The 25,193-nt window shown below is 25.7% G+C and overlaps 2 protein-coding genes across 2 annotated transcripts in view; both read left to right on the top strand.

The window, feature by feature from the left end:
• Positions 1 to 3,492: 3,492 nt before the first annotated feature.
• On the top strand, positions 3,493 to 6,522 carry LOC135927087 (telomerase reverse transcriptase-like). The gene is made up of 3 exons (XM_065463023.1): positions 3,493 to 3,750; positions 3,798 to 5,162; positions 6,245 to 6,522. Exons 1-3 carry the CDS (start codon positions 3,693 to 3,695, stop codon positions 6,520 to 6,522), a joined length of 1,701 nt encoding a protein of 566 aa, XP_065319095.1. The 5' UTR covers positions 3,493 to 3,692.
• An 11,143-nt stretch (positions 6,523 to 17,665) lies between these two features.
• The window catches only part of LOC135927377 (plexin-A1-like), a 49,767-nt gene continuing 42,239 nt past the window's right edge, over positions 17,666 to 25,193 (top strand). The window contains exon 1 of the mRNA XM_065463345.1: positions 17,666 to 17,863. Within this exon, the coding sequence (XP_065319417.1) occupies positions 17,737 to 17,863 (127 nt within the window). The 5' untranslated portion in view covers positions 17,666 to 17,736. The remainder of the gene's footprint in view (positions 17,864 to 25,193) is intronic.

Genomic DNA, 25,193 nt, shown 5'->3' with positions numbered 1-25,193 from the left:
AAGACTAACATTTAACATTAAAAATCCCAATCAATATTAATAATTTGTAAATAATGTTTCACTTTTTCCAAGCATCAAAGATCTTAATAATTTAAAAAGATTTTCTCAAGTCCACCTCACAAGTAAATTGAATTGCTATATAAAATATTAATAATTTGTAATATTTAGTAAATAATGTATTACTTTGACAATTGGTTTTAATATGGCCTCCTACAGTTGTATAAAAAATTAAGTTATGGGATCATCTGTTTGTATAAAATAAATCAATAAAATAAACAAATAAAAAAAATTACTTACCGATGATATGACGTAGCGATGACATGACGTCACGATGAAGTAGTGAGGACATCGGAAAATTATAATATAGATTTTCGCACCGTATATTATATTAAAATAAAAGTAGTTTGTAGTAATATCAAAAATATACATGTATTAAAAATTTAACTCAAAACTGTTTTTCGAAAAAGAAAAAAAATAACTTTCCTAAAAACACATAAAAAAAGAGAAGAAAAGATATCAAATTTATTATACTTCTATTGCAGGATTAATAATAAAATGTTTAATTTTTAAAATTATTTATAATTAAATAGATGGCGTTAAATACTTGAATGTAAATTGTTACTATATTTATTATCAAAACCATTTATTAGTAAAATTTATTATTATATTAACTGTAATATATTATATAACTGTCAAATAAATACGTCTATAAATTTGGCATTTTATCTAATATTTTATAAACAACTGTATATAGTAGACGATTATAAACTATATGTCTAATTACTTTTTATAAAGAAATCTCATACTAATTTCGACCTTGAAAATATTTTTAGGAATAGGTATGATAATAAAATTTAAAAATAAATATGCAGTTGATTAGTCATTTTGAACTCGGCTAATTACAATATTAAATTTGTTAATTTTCAAGTAATATATGATTATATTTATTTAATAAGGGTTATATAATAATTTATAATAAAAATCAGTTAAAATTCAACTGAAGCTAAATTAATATTTAGTGAGTTATTGATATTATATTTTTAATACAGAATTTTATTGCAAGCTGACATAGTGAAAATATAATGTATTAATCTAATCTAATTATTAAAATAGTAAATAAAAATTTAAATAGTCCTTTTAATTTCTTAATAATAAAATTAAATTTATATATTACTTAATTGAATTATAAAAGAAATCATTCAGGGGGCAATCAAAAAAATTTATTTTTAGTTCAAGGAGATATTAAGGAGCCATAAAAAAAAATTTTTGCTTCAGGGGGCTATTAAAATTTTTTAGGGGGCTCGAGCCCCTTCACCACCCCTCTTAGTGACGCCATTGTGTTTACCCCATAATGTGGGCCCATAACCTTTGCTTAAGATTTGACACACCACGTGTCCTGTGACAGATCTCAATCGTAATATTTTGATAAAACTTCTACATATTCAAAAATATTTTGAATATCATCAAGTTCTATCTAGTATGTATTTTTTTTTTAAATTAAAATTTTCCATTGATAATAGATTGGAAAATTTAACACATTTTTATTTAAAAGATTACAGATGCCAATAATTAATTTTCTCACACTATTAAGCATCAATTTATTTTATGAATAGGTAGGTTTTTTGCACTGAGTCCCATATCTATTCTGGACAATAGCTAATTTGTAGTCTAATTTTTTATATATTAATTTGACCCTATGATAATTTAACAAAAGTTTTAATTAAAAACTTTGTTGATATTTCCAAACTAGAACATTTATTCAAGTTATCTTTTAAATAGTCATAAAATACTAAGTATATAGTATATAAATTAAAATTTATAATTTTTTAGGCACTATTTTAAATAGGCCGTTTATAAAATAATTTGCTCAATAACTATTTTTCCTTAAATATAATTAATTCTCTCCTTAAATTACTTAATATCTGGAGAAGAAATACTTATCCCTTTGATTCATTTAATTAGGCATCATTGGTAACTATATTTATTTTAAATGCTTATGATATGATATTAATTTATTGGACTATCCATCATTTAGTCCATATTTAAATTCTATCTCAAATATATTAATAAAATAATTAGGTGACAATTGGTTTTCAGGAGAATGAGCTGTTAATTTTGCTTGATATTTTATTTAATGAATATTTTGATATAAAATTCAAGTGTTTATGATTATTTTTTAAATGAATATTTTATTTAGCATAAAATATTTGGGTAGTTGGATGTAAATGGTGCAGGGTAAGGATATTATATCTATTTTAATAAATATTAATTATATTTATATTAATTTAATATTAGATTCCACATGGAAATATTTTTAGAATTGTATCATCATGCATATACACTGTATGACTTATTAATATACATCCCGCCATACCTAAAAATTTTGGATGCAAAAAAATATATAATATGCAGTAACTATCCCATTATTCCTAAATCATACATCAATGAATATCAAACCAATCATATACTGTCAGTTAATTTTTTAAAATTGAAAATGGATATTCAATATTTATTGGATCATTTTGAATATCAAATGTTAGAAACATTTTTTTGTTACACAGCATCTCATTTGTGGATTACAATTTTTAAAGATAATAATAAATTAAACCAAAGTGATTTATATGGAATGTTAAGTTTAATTAAAACAAATTGTGATATATTTTATTTTGTATCTTCTATTGAAAAACTTAATATTCACTTTAAAAATGGTTATTTTGTTAAAATTTACGAAATGGAAACTTTGAATATATATTTAAAACAATTTAATATAGGAAAACTTAAAAATTTGAGAAACATATTTTGCGGTGATAAAGAAATACTTGAAGTTCGAAATAAATATTTTATTCACGTGAATCATATTATTTTCAATACAAACACTAATTTCGGAAGACATGTTTTCCCAAAAACACATATTTTATCAAAATGCAATAACTGCTCAAATATGCAAAATTTGATTAAAGATTTTATGGAATCATTATTTACATTGCCTTTCATTGACTCTAATCAGAAGAGATATCCTAGAGAATTATCGCCACTTAATAAGGAATATATTGAAGTTTTGATAGAAAATCCTTTCTACTATGGTGTTATAAAAAAATTAATCATCAATCATAATGTTTGCAATTATCGTAAATTAGTTAATAAACACTGTCCTGCAATTTATGGATGTCAACAAAATGCATATATTAAATCAACATATAAATTTAAAAATTATTTGAATTATATTATACTTGAAAAATTTGGTCCCACCAAATATACCAGGAAGCACAAAGTATTCAATTTTTTGCAGAATGTTTTAAATAAATTTATACCAATTTCAATATGGAACTTTATTAATAAAAATAATTTTATGAAATGTATTAAATTTTTTTTAAAATTAACCAAAAATTCTTCTATTTCCTTTGATATTTTTTGGGAATGTTTGCTATTTAATCAGCAAAAACATATTGAATATATTTTTTGGTATCATTTTTGGTATTGGGTTATCAGTTATTACTTAATAACAATAATAAAAAAATATTTTTTTGTTACTGACATCACTCACAACAAAAAATTAATTTATTATCGTTTTTCTGTATGGGAATTTTTTCATAATCAACAATTAAAGATATTATTGGCTAAAAATATATTTATCAAGCAAAGCATTACAAATCTAAATTCTTTAAATAAATTTCGTTTTTCTCCTAAATTCAATGGAACATTACGAACTATTATCAATACCAAGCAAAACTTTAGAAAGAATTATAGATGGTTATTTCCATTTATGACTTATATATGTAATCTTGATAATTATAAAGGTTATGGCATCAACTCTAGGATGATACACACAAAATGGTTCGATTTTTTGAATCATTGCTCGAAAGAATATACAAGTGAGTATAAAAAAATGAAATTATATTTTATCATTGCTGACTTAAACAAATGTTATGATAATATAGATACTCAAAAACTTTATTCTATATTAACAGAGTTGATAATTCAGTTGTCCCCTCCATTTTATTATTGCTCTTATTATGAAATAAAAAAACAGAATTCAAAAAAATTCAGTAATGACGGGTATGTCATACATAACACCAGAGAGGCCAAGATTAATAAAAATCTTAAATTTTTATTTTCTCGAACTAAACAAGATGCATTAGAAGATATATCCGATTCAAATTCAAAATTTTTTACGAACAACTGTAGTAATGAAATAAAATATAATTTGATTTATATTAGAAAGCAATCGGAAATTAAGACTTTACAATTAAACACGATTTTACAGGCTGTATCATTACACGTATTTCATAAATATATTAAAGAAAATTTTAGTTCCCCGAGAAAGATTTACAGAATATATAAACTATCAAAAGGTATTCCTCAGGGGTCTTCGTTATCTTCATTATTTTGCGATATGTATTTAGGTCACATGGAAAAATTGTTATTTAAATCGATTTTTAATTCAAAACAATGTTTTATAGTGCGCAATGTCGATGATTATCTTTTTATAACTCCCCTTTATATTGAGGCTAATCGATTTTTAGAACTACTCCATAGTGGAGTTGCCGAATGTAGCCTTAAAATAAATACAAATAAATTAAATCACAACCTATATCTGAATGCAGATCAAATTAGTTGGTGTGGATACGACTTTAATACTAAATATCCATTTCGCGTTAATTTAAATCTTATTAAGTACTACAATATGAAAGTTGAAGATACTATTATATTTAATTCAGAGTATGGGCAAACACTTTTTTCTATAATCCATCGGAAGATTTATTATTTTTTTAAATCTATGTTGAATAATATAATTCTATATGAGATTTTACCATATAATATGCGGGATCTTGATCAAGATTTTTTGCAACTATCTTATTTAAATATATTCTATTTATACTTATTAGTCGCCTTAAAATTTCACACTTTATTTACATCTTTTTTTCAAATTTATAATAAATTTATCATTAAAACAAATGATTTGGTATTTAATAATATTATTCAACTGATATATAATTGTATTGATATGCTCTTAACTCATTTATTAAAAATAAAAATAAATTATAGGATTTTTTGGAACAATGGCTTTAATGATATAACCAATTTAAACAATATTTACTCTTTGACAATCATTACTTTTTTGGCATTTTATATAAAGTTTAAATCTCATTCTAACATTTATGGTAATTTATTATCTTTTTTTGAATCCAATATATTTTGTTATCTAAATTACCTTTGCCCCAGTGATGTAAATTATATCAAAAATGCCTTCCAAATTGGAAAAAAATAAAACTTATTTTTTAAAAATATATAATCCTTATTATGTGAAATTTAAATAATAAGATTTTAATCAGAAGTAATTTTATATTAATTATTACTAGGAAAATGATTTACAATATTTTCATAGATATTAAATTTATTTTTTATAATACACAATAAATAATCATAATATCGTATTATTTGTAAAAGTTTTAATAACAAGAATTCTTTCTACTCATAAATTGTCCTCTTACTTATTTATTGAGAGTTGTAGACATAAATTTCAGTTTCCTAAAATTTTAAGTATTGACTCTATTTACTATCACCAAATATTCTGTCACTGACAAGTTATTTGTATGCATTTTATAATTTATCAAAAGATTTTTTAAAAATTAAAATTGTAAAAGATTACACTATAATGTTTTAAAGTACAAGGTTAGCCAAATTGAAGTAGTCATAGTCTATAATCATCTGTTATATTTATTTGTTTATTTTTGTAAATATACACGTTCCAATTGAAAGGGTACATTTTTTGTTTAAGCAATATTTCAGTTCTAAATATAATTTAATCAAATTTTATAGATTGATAAAAAGATAAAATTTTTTTTCCGGTCATGGGATACTTTATTTGAATATTTACTGATATGATATGATAAGGTGAAAAATTGTAGAAATATAATTTACGGGAAAGGATAGGGGATAAAAAAAATGAAGCTTGGAAAATGGAAGGTTAATTATCAATTTTTTCTGCAAATTTCACTATCAACAGGATCCACTATGCACATTCAAAGTTGGACAAACAAAATTCGAAGTTTTCAACATGTAAAATTAATTTTTTATTAAACTTTACATTTGAACAAGCGATATTTAAAAAAATGGTTTGAGTTTAACTAATATGAAAAACATTACGAAGCCAAAAGTTTTTTGATGGAATTTTTTAACAGAAACTGGTCTGTCACAGCCTTAAATCGATTGATTGAAAAAGTTGACCTTACTTGATCAACAGAAAGGTGGTATGGTGGTGGTAGACCATGCACAGCTAGTACTATGGAAAATGATTCTGTTGAAACTGTTATTGAACCAGACCGACCTGGTGCGCCGGATGAAAATTTTGATTTAAAATATTTTACCCTGGCAACTAGAAATATTACACAAAAGCATACTGGGGAAACCATATTATCGGAGATTGATAGTATTGAAGAGTTCCTTTTAAAAGTCAAAATAATACAAATGGTAACAGATTCAGGGGCCAATGTCAAGAAGCGTCAGATTGGGGGATTATGAGCAACATTTATTCTTATGGTATGGACTTCATAATTTCGTTACTGTTGATGGCATAATTGCCAGAATTGATTGCTGGATTAATACTCAATGCAAAAGGAATTTTTTATGTCCCTGGCAATTATAATTTTGCTAAATCTGAATTCTGATTTACTATATTTCATACTTTATATTTTGCTTGCATTCCAAATTTATATTTTAATTTGTTATATTAAAAATCAATAGAATATGTTGTTTATGTGACTCTTATCTGAGTAAAAATTCAATTCCTTAATCTATTTCTGAGAATGAGAAAATACAATTGGAGTGAGACAGGAAATAATTTAAGAAATGAATTAAACTATATTAACATTGTGTTAGAATAAAAAAAAAATGTAATACATTGATTTATAAATTAAATTCATTAAAAAATTATTTTAAATAAATATCGCGCCGCCGAACGCCTATGAAAAAATTTAAAAAATTTCTGCCGCCGTCAATTGAGATATAGGCGCACAGGCCTATACATATACACATACAGTAATGGGTTGGATTGGATAGTAGAAATTGGAGCGGCCAATAATTATTGGGACATTATCGAAACTAAGATTAAATATGATAAAGTGAGGAAGTTGCCAAGAACATCCAGTATGGATCGAGAAAACAGGAAAAACGATATTAATGAAAATCAGATTCCGGGAATTGTTAAAGGGAGAGAGTCCGCGTAGAAAATAGAAATTATTAATGTTGAAACAAATCAGGGGTCACTAGAAGTTATAAGCAGAGTTGTACAAAAGATCTTCTTTGAATATTTTTGAGCAAGATCTCGCTCGAAAATTTGAAGATCTTTTATTTTTAAAAAATTTTGAGCAACGATCTTCAAAGATCTTCATATTTTATAATGTTTATAGTAAATTATTATTTTTTTGATATTATTTTTTGAATGGATTAGTAAGCATGTTAAATAAAAATTCAATAAAGATGCACCTACAATTTTCATAATTGTTATTTTTTTAAAAATTTTTTTGACATATATGGGTAAAAATTTATATTAAAAAAAAATTTATATTAAAATTTTAATAAAGATGTAATGTAAGTAACACAGAAAAGTGACAATTGTAATAATCGTTATTTTTTTAACTTATTTGATTTATTGTGTCGTAAATAGGTTATAATTTTTATTATTAAGATGTAAAAATAAAATTTCAATGAAGATGTACCACCATAGAAAAGTGACAATTGTCATAATCGTTATTTTTAAACTTTTTTGAATTATTTTAAGGCAAATGGATAAAAATTGATATTGTTAACATGTTAAATTAAAATTTCAGTGAAGATGCACTACAGAAAAGTGACAATTGTCATAATCGTTATTGAACTTTTTTGAATTTTTTTAAGGCAAATGGGCAAAAACATATATTGTTAACATATTAAATTAAAATTTCAGTGATGATGTACCACAGGAAAGTGGGAATTGTCATAATCGATATTTTTAAATAAGGCAAATGGGTAAAAATAGATATTTCTAACATATTAAATTGAAATTTAATTAAAATTTACCACAGGAAAGTGACAATTGTCAAAATCGTTATTTTTGAATATTTTTAAGATAAATGGGTAAAAATAGACATTGTTAACATGTTAAATTAAAATTTCAGTGAAGATGCACTACATGAAAGTGACAATTGTCATAATTGTTATTGAACTTTTTTGAATTTTTTTAAGGCAAATGGGCAAAAATATATATTGTTAACATATTAAATTAAAATTTCAGTGATGATGTAACACAGGAAAGTGAGAATTGTCATAATCGTTATTTCTAAACTTTTTTGAATTTTTCTTAAGGCAAATGGGTAAAAATAGATATTTCTAACATATTAAATTGAAATTTCAGTGAAGATGTACCACATGAAAGTGACAATTGTCAAAATCGTTATTTTTGAACTTTTTTTAAGACAAATGAGTAAAAATAGATATTGTTAACATTAAATTAAAATTTCAGTGAAGATGTACTACAGGAAAGTGACAATGGTCATAATCGTTATTTTTGAACTTTTTTAAAATTTAAACAAGGATAAAATAAAAATATTTTGAAAATTATTTATTATTTCAAAATTATTGAAAATATATATTGTTAACCAGGTTTGTTGCAATGTAACGGTATCGCGTTATTACAGAGAAACTTTTACAGAGAAAATAATTATAGAGAATGTAGATTATAGAGAATTATTTATAGAGAATGTATTTTACAGAAATTTTTTTTATAGAGAATGTCGTATATAGAGAATGATTTTACAGAGAATTATTTTATATAGAATAATTTTACAGAAAATGATTTAATAGAGAATGATTTTATATAGAATAATTTTATAGAGAATGATTTTACAGAGAATGATTTTATAGAGAATTATTTTATAAAGAATGTATTTTATAGAGAATTATTTTATAAAGAATATATTTTATAGAGAATTATTTTATAAAGAATGTATTTTATAGAGAATTATTTTATAAAAAATTTTACTTAAAGATATGATTATTTTATAAAAAAAATGTTATATATAGTCATAGGAAAAAAAAGTTATAGTATTTTACATAATTTTAAATATAAGAATTACCTTATATAAGAGAGGTTTATCGATTATTAGATGAATTAATGGTAGAATAAAATTTTGACATGATTTGTAAGGAATTTTACGAAATTTATTTTTAAAGATAAGTACAAAATAAAATAGATAGTGTTGTTAAAAGTTACTTTGGCAATGTGATGCAACTAGTTAAGTTAGTAGTTAAATTTTGGAATATAACAAGTTACAGTTAATAGTTTTCTTTATTTAGATATAACTAGCCACTAGTTACAACTATTTTTAGTGGATAGTAGATTCTGGGCTAGTCGGATCGATTACGTTAAATCGAATATATTTATATTAATGTAAATTCATTGGCTAAGATTTAAATCATATAATAAAAGAATGTTTAAAAAATTTAAATTTATTATTTGATTTAAACATCCGGTTTTCGCCATTATTTAGTGCTTAATTAATGTATTTAAATTCCGTTATTAATTTGGTTAACCGTCATATGAAAAAATCGTAATACGCTAAATAAATATTTAGAGGTCAAATTTTGGCCAGAAAATTATGAAAGCACTAACGATGAAATTTATATCCTTCTTTAGGGCTTCCTTAGTAGAGGTTAGTGCTTTAATTACTTTTGTAGCCGAATTTAAGAATAAAAAGTTATTTGCGAAAAAAACAAATAATGAGACGTGCCAAAACAAAAACTATAGTAGTACTAAACATCCGGGTTTCACCATTATTTAGTGCTTAATTAGCAAATTTGAATTCCGTAATTAATTTGGTTAACCGTCTTTATAAAAAATTGTAATACGCTAAAGAAATGTTTAGAAGTCAAATTATGGCCAGAAAATTATGAAAGCACTAACGATGAAAATTATATCATTCTTTAGGGCTTCCTTAGTAGAGGTTAGTGCTTTAATTACTTTTGTAGCCGAATTTAAGAATAAAAAGTTATTTGCGAAGAAAACAAAAATAAACAAATAATGGCGACGTGCCAAAACAAAAACTATAGTAATACCAAACATCTGGTTTTCGCCATTATTTAGTGTTCAATAGTAAATTTGAATTCCTTAATTAATTTGGTTAACCGTCTTCATAAAAAATTGTAATTCTCTAAGGATTATGAAAATATATAAAATTATAAAATATGTAATAAAACCTAAATAAAAAAATTATAATTTATAATTATATAATTAAAAATAAAATTCTTCCCCAAAAAGGAACCATAATTGTGTCTAAAAATTTCTATTTGAATTTTTTGTCGAACAAAAAGAAATTCTCTGGGTTCATTTGGGAAAAGTCGTATTTTATTAACCAGATTTTTTAAAAACATAAATGTTGAAAGGGAAAAATGCCCGTTAGTAGAAGTCACTACTGGAGTGAATATGAGGTTTTTACAATTTTTGTATTTGTTTGTCTTTTTAATTTCTGCCTGTGTTATAAAATTGAAATTTATGTTTAAAGGGAATGATGAGACACACGTGTAGTCCCAATGAGTGATTTGCCGAGGGCCCAAGGTATGGTTGTCATTCCCATCAGGTCTTAAACCATCTACTTGAGATAAATTTGATGGTTCAAGATTGTTTGGAATGTGTGCAGCTGTTAGAATTCTATTTATTATATGGTTTACAGCTGAGTGTTGATTTATTAATCACATGTGGGAAATTCTGTGGTTAATTTTTTATATTACTCAAAAAAATTTTGATTACCTGTAAATTTTTATAGTATGTAACGCATTTCCATAATGTGAAACATTCTTATATAGTTAAAATAATTTTTTAAAAAAAAATTTTAATAATAAAACTTTAATAAAGACGAAAATTTATGAACCGAATATAATTTTTTAATGTTTTGGTCTAAAATTTTCTTAGGCGTTGAGAAAGGTGTCAGAAAATTTGGAGGATTAATATGGCAGTTATTTATCGAATCAGGAACTCTCAGAATTCCTGCATAAGTATTAGTGATCGCTGTCCGAAATTTTTTTAAAAAAGTTTTGCCGGTCTTGCCCGAACCAGAAATATTTTTTAAAAAATTTACCGATCCGGCCCGGTCATCCCCGAATTTATTTAAATATAGAAAATTATTTTTAAAATTACTCAAAATAAAAGACATATGTTATGTGTTGTCTAGTTTCTATAAATAAAATCAAATATTTTTATTTTACAAAAAAAATTTAATATATAATTGATAAATTTAGATATATTTTAAAAAATTTACCGATCCGGCCCGGTCATCCCCGAATTTATTTAAATATAGAAAATTATTTTTAAAATTACTCAAAATAAAAGACATATGTTATGTGTTGTCTAGTTTCTATAAATAAAATCAAATATTTTTATTTTACAAAAAAAATTTAATATATAATTGATAAATTTAGATATATTTTAAAAAATTTACCGATCCGGCCCGGTCATCCCCGAATTTATTTAAATATAGAAAATTATTTTTAAAATTACTCAAAATAAAAGACATATGTTATGTGTTGTCTAGTTTCTATAAATAAAATCAAATATTTTTATTTTACAAAAAAATTTTAATATATAATTGATAAATTTAGATATATATTTAAAAAAATTTCTAGGCCCAACCCTACCCGGCCCTTTTTTAAAAAATATTAGGCCCGAACCAGATTTATTTAAAAAAAATTAGGCCTGAGCACGGTTCGACGGGTACTTCATAATATTGTGATCTTAATATAACTAAAATTTATGATAGAAATAAATATATGCGCAATTTTTTCGAATAAAATAAAACTATGTAAAAAGAACAATTTGAATTAAGAATAAAAAATTTCTGAGAATGTTTTTAACCATATCATTCAATGACACCTCAGAATAATAGATGCTGGAGAAAAAATGTGGTTGTTACAATAAAATAATAAAAATTTTATAATTATTACACAAGAATGGGGTTCAATGGACCCATTTAGGCAGTAGTGGAAATAATATTTTGTGACTTGGTTATAGGTATTCATATATTTTGGGAACCTTAATATATATAAGCTTTGCAGATGATCTACGGAAACAATTGATAGGTTAAGTGAAAAAAGACAATATGCATTTTTTAATTACTTGGGATTTTTAATCAAACTAACTAGGGTTTAAATTTTACAAAATAAGTACTAAATAATGGTAAAAATAAAATGTTTGTCGCTGAGAGATTTTTTGTTTATTTTGTTAATAACTTTTTTATTTTAAATTAGGCTATTAAACTGACTGAAGCACTAACCTCTACTAAGGAAGCTCTAAAGAATTATATAAATTTCATTGTTAGTGCTTTCATAATTTTCTGGCCAAAATTTATCTCTAAACATTTCTTTAACGTATTATAATTTTTTATAAAGACGGTTAACCAAATTAATTATGGAATTCAAATTTACTAATTGAGCACTAAATAATGGCAAAACCGGATGTTTAGTACTACAATCGTGTTTGTTTTGGCACTTTGCCATTATTTGTTTATTTTTGTTTTTTTCTCAAATAACTTTTTATTCTTTAAAGACGATTAACTAAATTAATTATGGAATTCAAATTTACTAATTGAGCACTAAATAATGGCAAAACAGGATGTTTATTACTACTATAGTTTTTGTTTTGGCACGTCGCCATTATTTGTTTATTTTTGTTTTTTTCGTAAATAACTTTTTATTCTTAAATTCGGCTACAAATGTGATTGAAGCACTAGCCTCTACTAACGAAGCACTAAAGAATGATATAAGTTTCATCGTTAGTGCTTCCAAAAGTTCGGCCAACTTCACGCTTAAATCGTGACGTCATAATTTTTATTTAGATTATAACTTTTTTTTCCATATGGCGGTTAACCAAATTAATAACGGAATTTAAATACATTAATTAAGCACTAAATAATGGCAAAAACTGGATGTTTAGTACTACTCTAGTTTTTGTTTTGGCACATCGCCAATATTTATTTTTTTTTGTTTTTTTCGCCAATAACTTTTTATTCTTAAATTCGCTACAAAAGTGATTGAAGCACTAACATCTACTAACTAAGCACTAAAGAATGATATAAATTTCATAGTTAGTGCTTTAAGTCAACTTTTAAGCATGAAGTTGGCACAAATTTTTATTTTTGCTTATAACTTTTTTTCCTTAAATTCGGCTCCTATAAGGATTAAAGGACTAATAAGCACTAAAAAATAACATATGATTCATCGTTAGTGCTTCCAAATGTTCGGCCAATTTCACGGAGCTCTGTTATCGTGTTACGATATGGAATTTTATTGTCTGATTTATCTGTAAATTAATATATTTTTATTTATCATTACTAATACTTTAAATTTTTTTAAACTCTTACTGACACATTTTTTTCTAACTTAAAATAAAAGAAATATATTTTATGGAACCGTTATCACTATATATTTATAATTTAGCAGCCTATTCTGATTTTACAAGAAAGATCTCAAATAAATCAAATAAATTTGAATCGAAATGATAAAGGATGGTTTTAAAATTTATTTATGAACCAGTAAATAATGACATAAAATTCTATAAATATATGTGGAATGATATTTCAATCTTTAATCATTATCTAAATAAGTGAGCGTGATAAAGTGATTCTTAACTATGACTTGATATCATTAATTCGTCGCCAATGTTAAGCAACGTGAATATTTTATAATGATGTAAAACATGTCAATCACCAAATATCTTATATATAACATTAACGTTAAATGTTCCATGTTTCAGGTGGAAATAATGTCTACTTACCTTATAGTTTCACATAATTTTATCAAAATATAACAATAATTATTTTGTTATTTTTGTCCAGGATTCAGAATAAAATGAAGGTAATTAATTTAATAGTGAGTCGCTGGGGTGACCATGGGTAATGATGTATGCTTGGAAATAGAAGGATACAGAGGACGCTGGTTCAATCCTGGTAAGGAGCATATAAATTTTCAGGTTTTTCTTCGATGACTGATGTGTAAAGACATATGGTAAGATAAATATTGGAGCTTAGAGATGACACCCCGGTCACCGACAGGCCTGGACAGCCGGGTGCTAAGGATACAAGAAGCTTGTTCAAAAAATTTTGTAATGATCATGGAATTGATCACATTTTCACCGCGTCTCTCCACCAACAGTCCAATGGTCAGTGTGAGCAAATGATAAGATCAATGAAAATATGAAAAGGAATATGGAAAGTAATAATAAAATAGACTTAGATATAGCTTTAGAAAAGTTTTTATTTAATTATCGCAACACACCAAACGCGACAACTAACAAGATACCAAGCGAAGTGATGTTTAACAGAACCATAAGAACCAGATGGGATTTAATCAAACCGCAAGAAGATAAAGTGAATGAATTTAATCGCAATCTATCGTCAAATAGAAATATCATGAATGGTGACAAAGTTTGGTATAAAACTTTCAAGGATAATATATGGGACAAAGGCAAGGCAAAACGTAAAAATGGGAATTTAATATTTGAAGTGGATACAGGAGCCAAAATTATTAGAAGACATTTAGACCAAATTAAAAAATAGGTCTACAAGTAGCACACCTCTTGATGAAACGACACATTTGAAAACAAATACTAAAAATGCAATACCTTTTACTGTAAGTTTTAGAAGAAATGATGATTATAATTTAGGAATACAGGAACAGAGTCATGTTAGACAAAGACCAAGCAGGAATATAATTTTATAACTATCAAGAAACGTTGACTGCACGATAAGATATGCAAGAAAAACCTGAGTGGAGATCATTTTTTTAAAGCTGGAATGTTGTAATGACCTTTTAATACTAACCTTTAAATTGTTTTTTTTTTGTTTATATAAATTGATTTTTTTTATAAATTGTGAAAATTGATTTTTTTATGTAAATTATTATATTAATATGTAGATTGATTTTTTGTTTGTAACATGCTATATAAGCATTACATTTTTAGTTTTAAAACAGATGTAAAATTTTAAAATAAATTAAATTAACCTCGTAACTTTAATTTATTCTTATATTTTATGTTTTTTTTTATGCATCCTCAATTCTAACAAAGATATAAATGAATGATGATAATAATTTCATATTATATATATTAGATAAAATATATGTTCTTATCACTTAAATTTTATTAAAATTTAATTAAGAGTTATTGGTGAAAAAATGGCTATTAAATTAAATAACGAAATTCTTATTATAATTGATTTTATTCGTTTGGCCAAAATTTGAAGACGGAATTGAAATATGAAGGATATTATAAAAAGGTATAATACCATGTTAAATAGTCAATTTTACAGTTCTTATTTATATTTAATCATTTTATACATTTTGACAAACTTCGGGAAGCTAATTATTATATACTACTGATATTTAAGATTTTTTTCATTCTAGTGAAATGTTATTCATTAATATTTACATATATAATATATTATAATTAAAATTTAACAATGTAAAGAATATTAATCATCTTTCTAACTATATATAGATGTTTTTAAGATCTAGAAACAAGCAAAGCTATCTAGCCCCTCTTTCACGCCATGTATAGTACATCTGAGACCTTTTAAAAAGTTTATGAAACTGATACCGCCCTCTAATACAATAGCTTTTAAATATTTAAAGCGGCTGTGAATCTTATCTAGTTTTAATTAATTATATCTTAAGCATCCTTTCAGCTACACACAAAGGTGAAGATTAATAAGTATTTAATCATGAGTAATCGGAAGACTAGGTATACATTAAACGGTAAGGTAAAAAAAGAATGGTTAGTCTTACCATAATGGTATACTCTTATTCAACTATATTATATTAGATTTATTATAAAATATATATTTATTTTTTGTACGAAGTTATTTATATATTTTGATACAATTTATAGCTCAAGCTTAATTTTGTTGTATTTATTACCTATTTATAAAATATAAAGATATGCGATTAAAGCGTTTGACCCGCTATAGTAATTTTTTTAATTGTAGTGGAAAATTCTATTTAAAGGAGAATAACTTATATCAATATATTAAACTTTCAAAAAAATGTGAATGTAATAGTTAATTTTTAGAATATGAATAATATTAATTATCTTCCCCTCATTTATGACGAATAATAATTAAATATTGTTAGAAATGAAGTTTATTTCAAAATTTATTGGTCGATGTTTAGCAGTATATGTATATTATAATAGGTCTATAATAAATTTTTACAAGAATATTATTTCGCTCTACATCTAAAAAGTAATAGATACCCCACAAATAAATTCTAACCCTAGCCTGATGCCTATCCACTACCCCCCTGCTATCACTTTCAAAATGTTGGAAACATATTGCCCCCATCTGATGTTGTTAGGCAGTTATATATCTAATCTTTAAAAACTAATTTCATATTTTATCCAGAAAATAAAAAATATTATTTAAACATGAAGATTTTTCTCATAGATGGCACTAGAGTTTAGGCATCAAAATCTCATGGCATAGAAAATAATTACTGTCTAAAAAATCGAGTTTGCTGTTAATAAAATTGAAACAAATTGAGCCGTTAACAACACTACTCTTACCTATCTTTGCTCCTGCCCACTCCTTTGCACCAAATCATAACTAGATAAAAATCCCCCTCTATTTCAATATTAATATTAGATCATACTACCCGACCTCCTTCCCATGCAGTGTCTACATGAGCGGGGAGGGGGTAGGAACAGTTTGCATCCTAATATCTGTAAAGGGGTAGGGGGTAGGAATGTTGGGGGGTAGGCTATAATAATCTAAAAAAATTCCCATTACATTTTTAAATTATCTTTGGATAACATTTTGGTTTTTTTAGGGAAGTAAATATATATTTTTGAGGGGGGTTTGCATCCAGTGAATATACTGACATGTAAACGCTCTTCCCATGGTATAGGAATTTTGGCCCTATGAGCTATACATATATGTGAATGATAAATATATTAAAAATTATTATGAATTTAAAGTTGCAGCTAAATGATTTATTAACACTTATTTAAAAAATGTCCTTTAATACCATTTACTTAAATGAAATTATTCATATATGAGTTAGACGGATGCAGCCGTGTAACTAGGGGTGTGAAATTTCTTATCTTATTTAAATTTTTTTATTCTAGTAAATATCATTTTAAGTTAATAAAAAATCCTCCTACACACCCCTATCGCACAAAATATGTATACTATATCATAATAAATAATAATTTAAAAAAATAACGGCTGTGATTCAAAATTTTTAGAAAAAGATATTAAAAAAAGTGAAAAGCCAAAATTATATTTGTAAAACAATGTCATAGCCAAGTCAACAACAAATGGACCTAAAACCCTCCAATAAAATTTCTATCTACAACCCGACTTAATAGTGCTCCCTTCCCTATATAAAAATCCTATATAGGCCTAAAAACGGATGCCATGATAAGATTAGACATAGCTGTGTATATATACTATTTTTAATTTTAATAACCATTAAACTAATACTTTTATGTTGAAGATTTATAATAGTGTAATGCATAATCACCAATGTGTGAATGAAATATAATATTTTAAGATTTTAACCTGTGCACTTCACGTGAAATTCCCCATTTTTTATTCTCTATAAATACATCTATCAAGATGCGTCATATTGCATTTCATTCAAAATTACCTGCATGCAATATCTACTAAAATAATTTATAAATCGTTTTATATTCAATGCTTATAGTAAAAATTCAATATGCTTATTATCTTAATTCTATTCTTGGGACATATTCTTTATTCTCAAACCAAAATTATTCAACATGAATATAAAAATCCATATAACAAATATGCTTTTACTAGAATGACCATAAATGAGGCCACAGGTATTTTTTAGATCTCATTTAATATTGCATTTTATTTTAAACTATGAAAAATAATATTTATTAATATTATATATTCATAAATTATTTAAGTAAACACTTATGAAAATTTTTTAAACTAAAACATTATAATATAAATATGAAAGCCAAACTTAAATGTGATATTAACTTAATCAAAGTTTAAGATATCAGTTTGTTTTTGTTTATATAATGATATTAATCATGGTGTTACAATTAATGCTATTGAAATTACAGAGAGGGGGAAATACCTAGTCAGTATCCATTTTATAATTCATTCAGTCAATCATTACCATACCAGAAATTGCACGAAGTGCAATTATATCACCCACCAGGAGTTGTAGTGTGCACCAAGTATATTCACTAGTATATAGTCCTATACATGATGTAGTTTTATTATAGTGGACGGTACCACTATGTGGTCAGCTAGCATAGTAAAGAGAGGAGTATGAAAGAGGGGATCTATTAGTTCCGTTACCGGCAAGATAGTAGAATTGTAACCAATATTAATAATATTGTACCTGACGCCTAGAGATGGAAAAAAAGTAATTCTTATGTTAGGTAAGTATATCCTCGGAAGATAACGTTATGTCTATATAGAGTGTCCTATTCCGGAGGCATCCAACTTCCCTGTAATTGTAATCTCAATCCCTGAAACTCATTATCCTAAAGAGCTTACTATCTTTGTCTTATTTTTTCCTTCTTTTGTCATTTTAGAAGAGTCAATAGTGTCCCCATAATCCTTGTTTGTATTAAGCAAGCGATGCTCGGGATCCTCATTATTTACCACATTATCATTATTATAGTGAACCCAGAATTGTTATCATTATTATTAACGGTTTTAAGATCATCAGTGCCTTCGTCAAAATCGTTTATCCTGTAGGGAAAGGAAAAAAGACAGGGAAAAGAGTTATAAAGGGGAGGGGGTAGTTTAATAAAATACTAATTATCATCATCCTCATCCTATATTCAATCCATAATTCCAATATAACCCATGCCGATGCATAAATTGTCATTCAACCTGCAAGAAGAGGGTCGAAATAAGACGGTGCAAGAATAGTCCAATACTTACACGATTGCTGCTCTAGTTTTGACCATATTTAAGCATGGATTGTTAGTATCTTTTGATTAAGGAGTCTAGAGAATGTTGACTTTTTATTCACCAGTTTGGGGTTGTAAAATTTTATTTTGTGTTATAATTATCTGAATTTTGTAAATTATTTTTAAGGTAATGAAAACATAGGAAGAAAATTAATTTTGAATGATTCATCATTTAATTTTTATATAAATTTATTTATAAAATTTGACCTTAACAAGGTTTTTATATGACTGAGCTTGCCCACATTTTTTCTATTTTATGGACTTGGTGTAGGGCCTTGTAAATTCAATCCTTTTAGTTCAAGCCTGGCCTAGCCCAAATTTTTATTTCAAGACCAAGCCTATCATGATCCAAAATTTTAATTAAATTTTTATAAAGATAAATGAGTAAAATAACTAATTAGTTGTCCTTATGATAGATAAATTCTAATCATCACTTAATTCTGATAAACCAATTAAAAACATTTTGTTATTTTTTGAATTTTTTATATACCTTTTAAAAAGACCTGACCCAAAATATTTTTATAGTCTCAAACTTGGCAAATTTGCAGGAAGTTTTTTTTACCTTACAAGTTTATTTTTTTAAAATATTAAATTAGCCAATCAGAAAAGCTCTTAGTCAGGAAATTTATTATGAAAAAAATAATACCCATTATTCTCCTAGAAAATGTTAAGGTTAGGATTGAAGGTAACACCAATATGAGTTAGTGATAATATATATAAAGATGTAAACAATAAAAAATATGATTTAAAATAAGATATTTTAATCTCCCATCCAATAAAAGATGTTTCTCGATTATGGGCATTCCTGGTTTTGGGTTCAAATCTTTTTATTTTAATTATTAGAAAATATGTGTGTTAATAATATGTTTAAAATAATTTTTCCCATAATTTTTAATACGTAATTGCATTGTATTTTATATATAATTTTTGTAAAGGGCCCGTTTTTTATTTCAATAATCCCCCCCCCCCCCCTTCAAAAAAATTATTTTATATACATATTATGAAATTAATATTCCATATGGTTACAAATATTTTTTTTCAAAAAAAAACTAACCATAAACTCCAATTATAATTCCCTTCCTTTTTGTAATTATTGATATCATATTATATACTTTTATTATTATGTTATTTTTACAAAATTTAAAAAATCTTTGTAGATATTTTTTTTTTTAAAGAAGTTGGCAAAATCTTTTTAAAAAATTGTATCGGTCCAGATATTATTACAAACACTATCCGATAACCGATATTTATATTCTCGAAAATGGCGAAATCAAGAATTTACCCAAAATATTATTACCCACGTCTCTAAATTTCACCGATGTCCAAACATTTATACCATCTACAGATAGTTCAGACTTTTTTTAAAATCGGCTATCGGCTAAAAGAGCCGTAACGCTAGCTGAATACGAAACGCTAGATATCTTAAGATCCCTTTCTTGTTGCCGAACTTCATATTTTTCTTTTAAAATAATTCGATTTTTTTGTAAACATTTACAAATAAATTTCAAAAATCGGATCAAGTTTTTTTTGAAAATATCGGCACAACCCTAATTTTTTGTAATTTTCATGCATAACGAATCTTTCAAGATGAAATATAACAAATTTTAAAAAATTTTTTGTATTTCAAATATTATTATAATTGCAAAAATTATACAAAATACCATTTATGATTTAGTTAGGTTCATCAGGGTACAAAAAATTGATCTTACCTTTTTAAAATGGAATCATTTTGATCTTAAATTAATTTTTTTTATAATAGAAATCTCAAATCTTATTCTCCTTTCATTATTCCTATTCTCTTCGGGAGTTTTAGTTTTGCTGAAATTTAAAAAAAAAACTTCTATTGATCTGTCTATTAAGTTTTAATAAATCTTCCTTCTTGCACAACTTTAGCTCTACTAACCTTATTTGAACTTAAAAATGTCGTCAATGAGATCGATATTTAAGAAAAAATATCCTATCAATTTAAGGATTACCTAATAAAGCCACTATTGAGCTGAAGGCTCATTAATGATTGAATAGATGATTTACCCAAATTAATTGTAGGAGGTTTTGTCATTCTTTCATTCAGGTACCATAAGAATATAAAATATAATTATCACTGATATATCAAGTGTTGTAGAATCGCCTAATTTGGGTTTTAGCGTTTAGACGCGACTATTATTTTCGGCCTCCGTTTATAGCCTTTTAGGAGCGGTATATCAATATCAAAATATTGATAACTATATAATTTAAAAAAAAACCTTATCTTATGGATGGGAAAACAATATTTATCTGTATTATTAGCACTCTAGGTTCTAGCTATCTTTATATTTTATAAATTTGTAGCAATCCTTTTAAACTCCTCACGAAAAATATTTTTGTCTAGGTGGCCAAACAGTTTTTACCCCATGATTTGTTTAACAAAAAAAAATATTTTAAAATAAACCAATCAAAAAAAATTTTTTAAACCTTTTTTTTTTGCTATTCCTGTGTGATGAAAACCTTTGATCATTGTTTTGCTTGCCTGTTCCTTTAATGAAATAAAAAATATTAAATTTATTTAAAAAATAAAATTATATAAATAAATCATGAATAAATTAAAGTGAACTAAAAGTGAAAATAATTATGAAACGATCCTTTATTAGTTGTTTTTTTTTACAACTTTCTTTTAATCTGTAAAATTGGGAATAGGAATAGTATATGCCGGAAGCGGATATGGAATCAATTGGGAATCGGATCTAGAGATCTGCAAAAGTGGGCCCGGCCCGTACACGGCCCGAATCCGCCGAATATTTTTTAAGAAAATTCGTGCCGGGCCGGGTCGGGCCTTAGAAATTTTTTAAAATATATCTAAATTTATCAATTTTATGTTTAATTTTATATTGTTAAAATAAAAATATGTGATTTTATTTATAGAAATTAGACGCCATATAACATATTATATCGTTTATTTTGAGTAATTATAAAAATTAATTTCTATATTTAAATAAATTCGGGCTGGGCCGGCAAAATTTTTTAAAAATATTTTGGGTTCGGGCCGGGCTAAACTTTAGAAAAAAAAATTTCGGCCGGACCAGGCTTTAAAAATTAGGCCCGATGCAGATCACCAGAGTTGTTAAAGGATCTAGTTATAAAAATGTGGTATCTGTATCTAGATAGATTTGTGGTTAAAATATCTGTATCTAGATATTATTTTAAATGATGTATCTGTATCTAGATCCATTTAAAAAGTATCTTTTAACAACTCTGCAGATCCTTAATCGGCTCTCTCAATTTTTAAATTTGAAATTTTTTTATTTAATCGGAAATGTGTTCCGGTATGTATAGACCAAACTGTAATTTTTCAGACATTTTTTTTAGCCGTTGTCTATATTTTTTTTTTTATATATGGAAAATATTATTAAAATTAGTTTAAAAAGTTCAGGGAAATATTGGCAGCTAGAATACATTTCCGGTCAAATTCAAATTTAAAAACCGTCCTCGGTATATAATTTAAAATCGAGAGAGTCCAAATTCCTGTATGCTTCTTCACAATATTGTATATTGATAAGATATCATTTCACTATAGACATGTCCAAGATTTTTGCTAAGGAAGAGGGGGAAACAGCTGATTATAGGTCTTCGGTTATGTTACATTTTTTTATAAAAATCATTTTTGTTTGTCATTTTTTTTAAAAAATATAAGAAAGTATTTTTTTTTCCTGAAATAGCCATTATTTTAAAAAATTATCAACTTTTTTGATAATATATTGTACAAATTCTTTGAGAAAGTCAGGGGGGGGGGGGTGTACGGGGGATGAAGGCGGGGGTGATAATTTATTAGCTTTAAAATTATATTTACGAAAACAGCCAAATTTCCTAGCTAGCATCTATGAAATTTGTCATAAAGTTAAACCACTACTTGTACTAGAATAATACAAATAATTAATTTCCAAAATGCTCACATTGCCAAGGAATTGAGTGGGGGGGGGGTGTAGGAGGATTTTCTTCTATGAGAAATGTTTAAATTATATTAGCTTCTTTCCTGTTTTATAAATGTACATAATAAACCTCGTCCCCCATATTAGTCCACTCACTTGTAAACTATTATAGGGATTTACTTTTTTAAAATATTGATTTTCGAATTAATATTTTTTTTGGAAACAAATATAAAAAAAAATTACTAGTAACAATTTATATTAAAAAGTTTTTATAATGTATTTTTCCAATCCGTACAAGAAAATTGCAATAAGGATTAGGGAATTACATTTAAACGTCTTAAAGATCGGAAAACATTTTTTTTTTATAAAATAAAAATAATAAAGATTTGATCATTATTTTTATACGAATTTTTTTGTAATTACATAATCTTAATCCTGCAATGATTGATACATCGTTAAAATGAAAGGTAGAAGGGGGTGGGGGGGATGGGGTTTCTTCAAAAATATTATCTAAAATAACTGACAAATTTCCTTGCCCAATAATACACCCTAATGAAAGTTTAAATGTTTGATATTAAAAGGTAAATTCAAATTATTTAGCGTGAGAAGGGGGAGGATGTCAAATGGCAGAGCGAACTCTTCTGTTACACCCGCGTAATTACGTCATTAGGTCTATTTATGGTTTATGACTTATTTCATAAGCACCCGGCCCGATACAGAATAAAATTTTGTTTTTATTTGCCCCGATAAGCCCTACCCTAAATAAAATTCCACCTAGGCCCGACTTTGTTTAAATACAGAAAAATTTAATATTATATTTGATTTGTAAATTAAGAGTATTAGTGCCCTTGTTTCTTTCAATAAATTTTTTAATAGATATCAATTTACTTCACGAAATGGATTGATATCATATTTAAAATTTTAAGCCAGACTCGACCCGGAAATTTTTGAAAAAAACGGGTAACGGTCGGGCCGATTTGCAGATCTCTATTTTATATGACTTATTTTCATTTTTTTAACATTTTTTATTGTTTGTTACACAAACAAAATGTATGGTTTATCTTTTTAATCTCATTTTTAATTTTGTAAAAAATTTACAATATATTAAAAACCTTCAAGGATAAGGTAGTAAAAACCTTGGTTTTGTTAGCCTGCTAGTTTTATTTTAATTTTTATATATAACATTTTTATTAATATCAATTTTTCCATTCCCTACTTGGCATATCATGCCATGCATAGCATATTGCTTCCATAAATTTTAACTTAAAAATTACTATTATATAATAGTATAAAAAAAAGGAAAGAAATAATATATAAACATATAAATTATTAACTTTTATTATTTATAATTATAATGAATATATCGTATACATATTATCATATCATTATATAAATCACAATATATTATACCTCTAATCACCATTTTATTTATTTTTTCTCAGGTTAATTATGATGCGTAATTGTTATGAAAATATTATAAATTGTCACAATATAAACATTACTAGTCAATATATAATACATAGTTTAAAAAAAGGAATATAAAATTATTGATAAACTTTTTATATAACATTTTTTTAAATAAATTTAAAAAGCAGAAGAATTTTTTTGATAAAATATTTTGCGTTAAAAATCGTACATCCACGAATAAAAATTAAATTAAAAAAAATATTGACTTAATGTTTTCTTATGGGATAGATTATATACCAGAGGGTGGCATTAGTTTTGGCAGCCATGGGTCTCACCATGAATTCCACCTTTTAAAAACCCCAATTTACCTAAGCCCTAACAAGAGGATTAACCAAAAAACCGGCCCTTATAATATTCTAATTTTGGGCCGCTATTTCATTTGCACAGATCTGCTGTTTTGCATAATAAACTTATTTAATTTGAGTAGTTTTTAATAAGTTTATATGGATAGTGAGTGGCTTCCTCGTCTTTAATCGTCACTTGTCTTGTCTAATTTTAACATTGCATTAAATAGTTGATGTTTTAAATGATTTTTTAGCAACAGGTATGTCCGCTAGATTTTAACATAGGGTTAGATTGGTATTTTATTTAATTTTTAATGGAATCGGCCTCATCTCATGCTATTACTTGGTAATGGCTAGATATCTATAGATTATTAGTTAGAGCACCTTAAACGATAATCAAGCGAACCATATAATACACTATAAATAATAACCCGCGACCGCCTACAACTTTCTTCCTATTTTAGAGTTTTTTTTAAAGCGTCCAGTAAACCCTGGAAGCGTTTTTATAAGCGGATTATAATCGCCCAGTGTTATCGGTAAAATCGAGTTGGATTGAAAACA

This window comes from Gordionus sp. m RMFG-2023, chromosome 3, assembly GCF_954871325.1.
Source record: "Gordionus sp. m RMFG-2023 chromosome 3, tfGorSpeb1-WG-v2, whole genome shotgun sequence".
NCBI lineage: Eukaryota > Metazoa > Nematomorpha > Gordioida > Chordodea > Parachordodidae > Gordionus > Gordionus sp. m RMFG-2023.
Note: the sequence above shows the minus strand (reverse complement) of the source record. Positions and strands in the feature narration are given on the sequence as shown.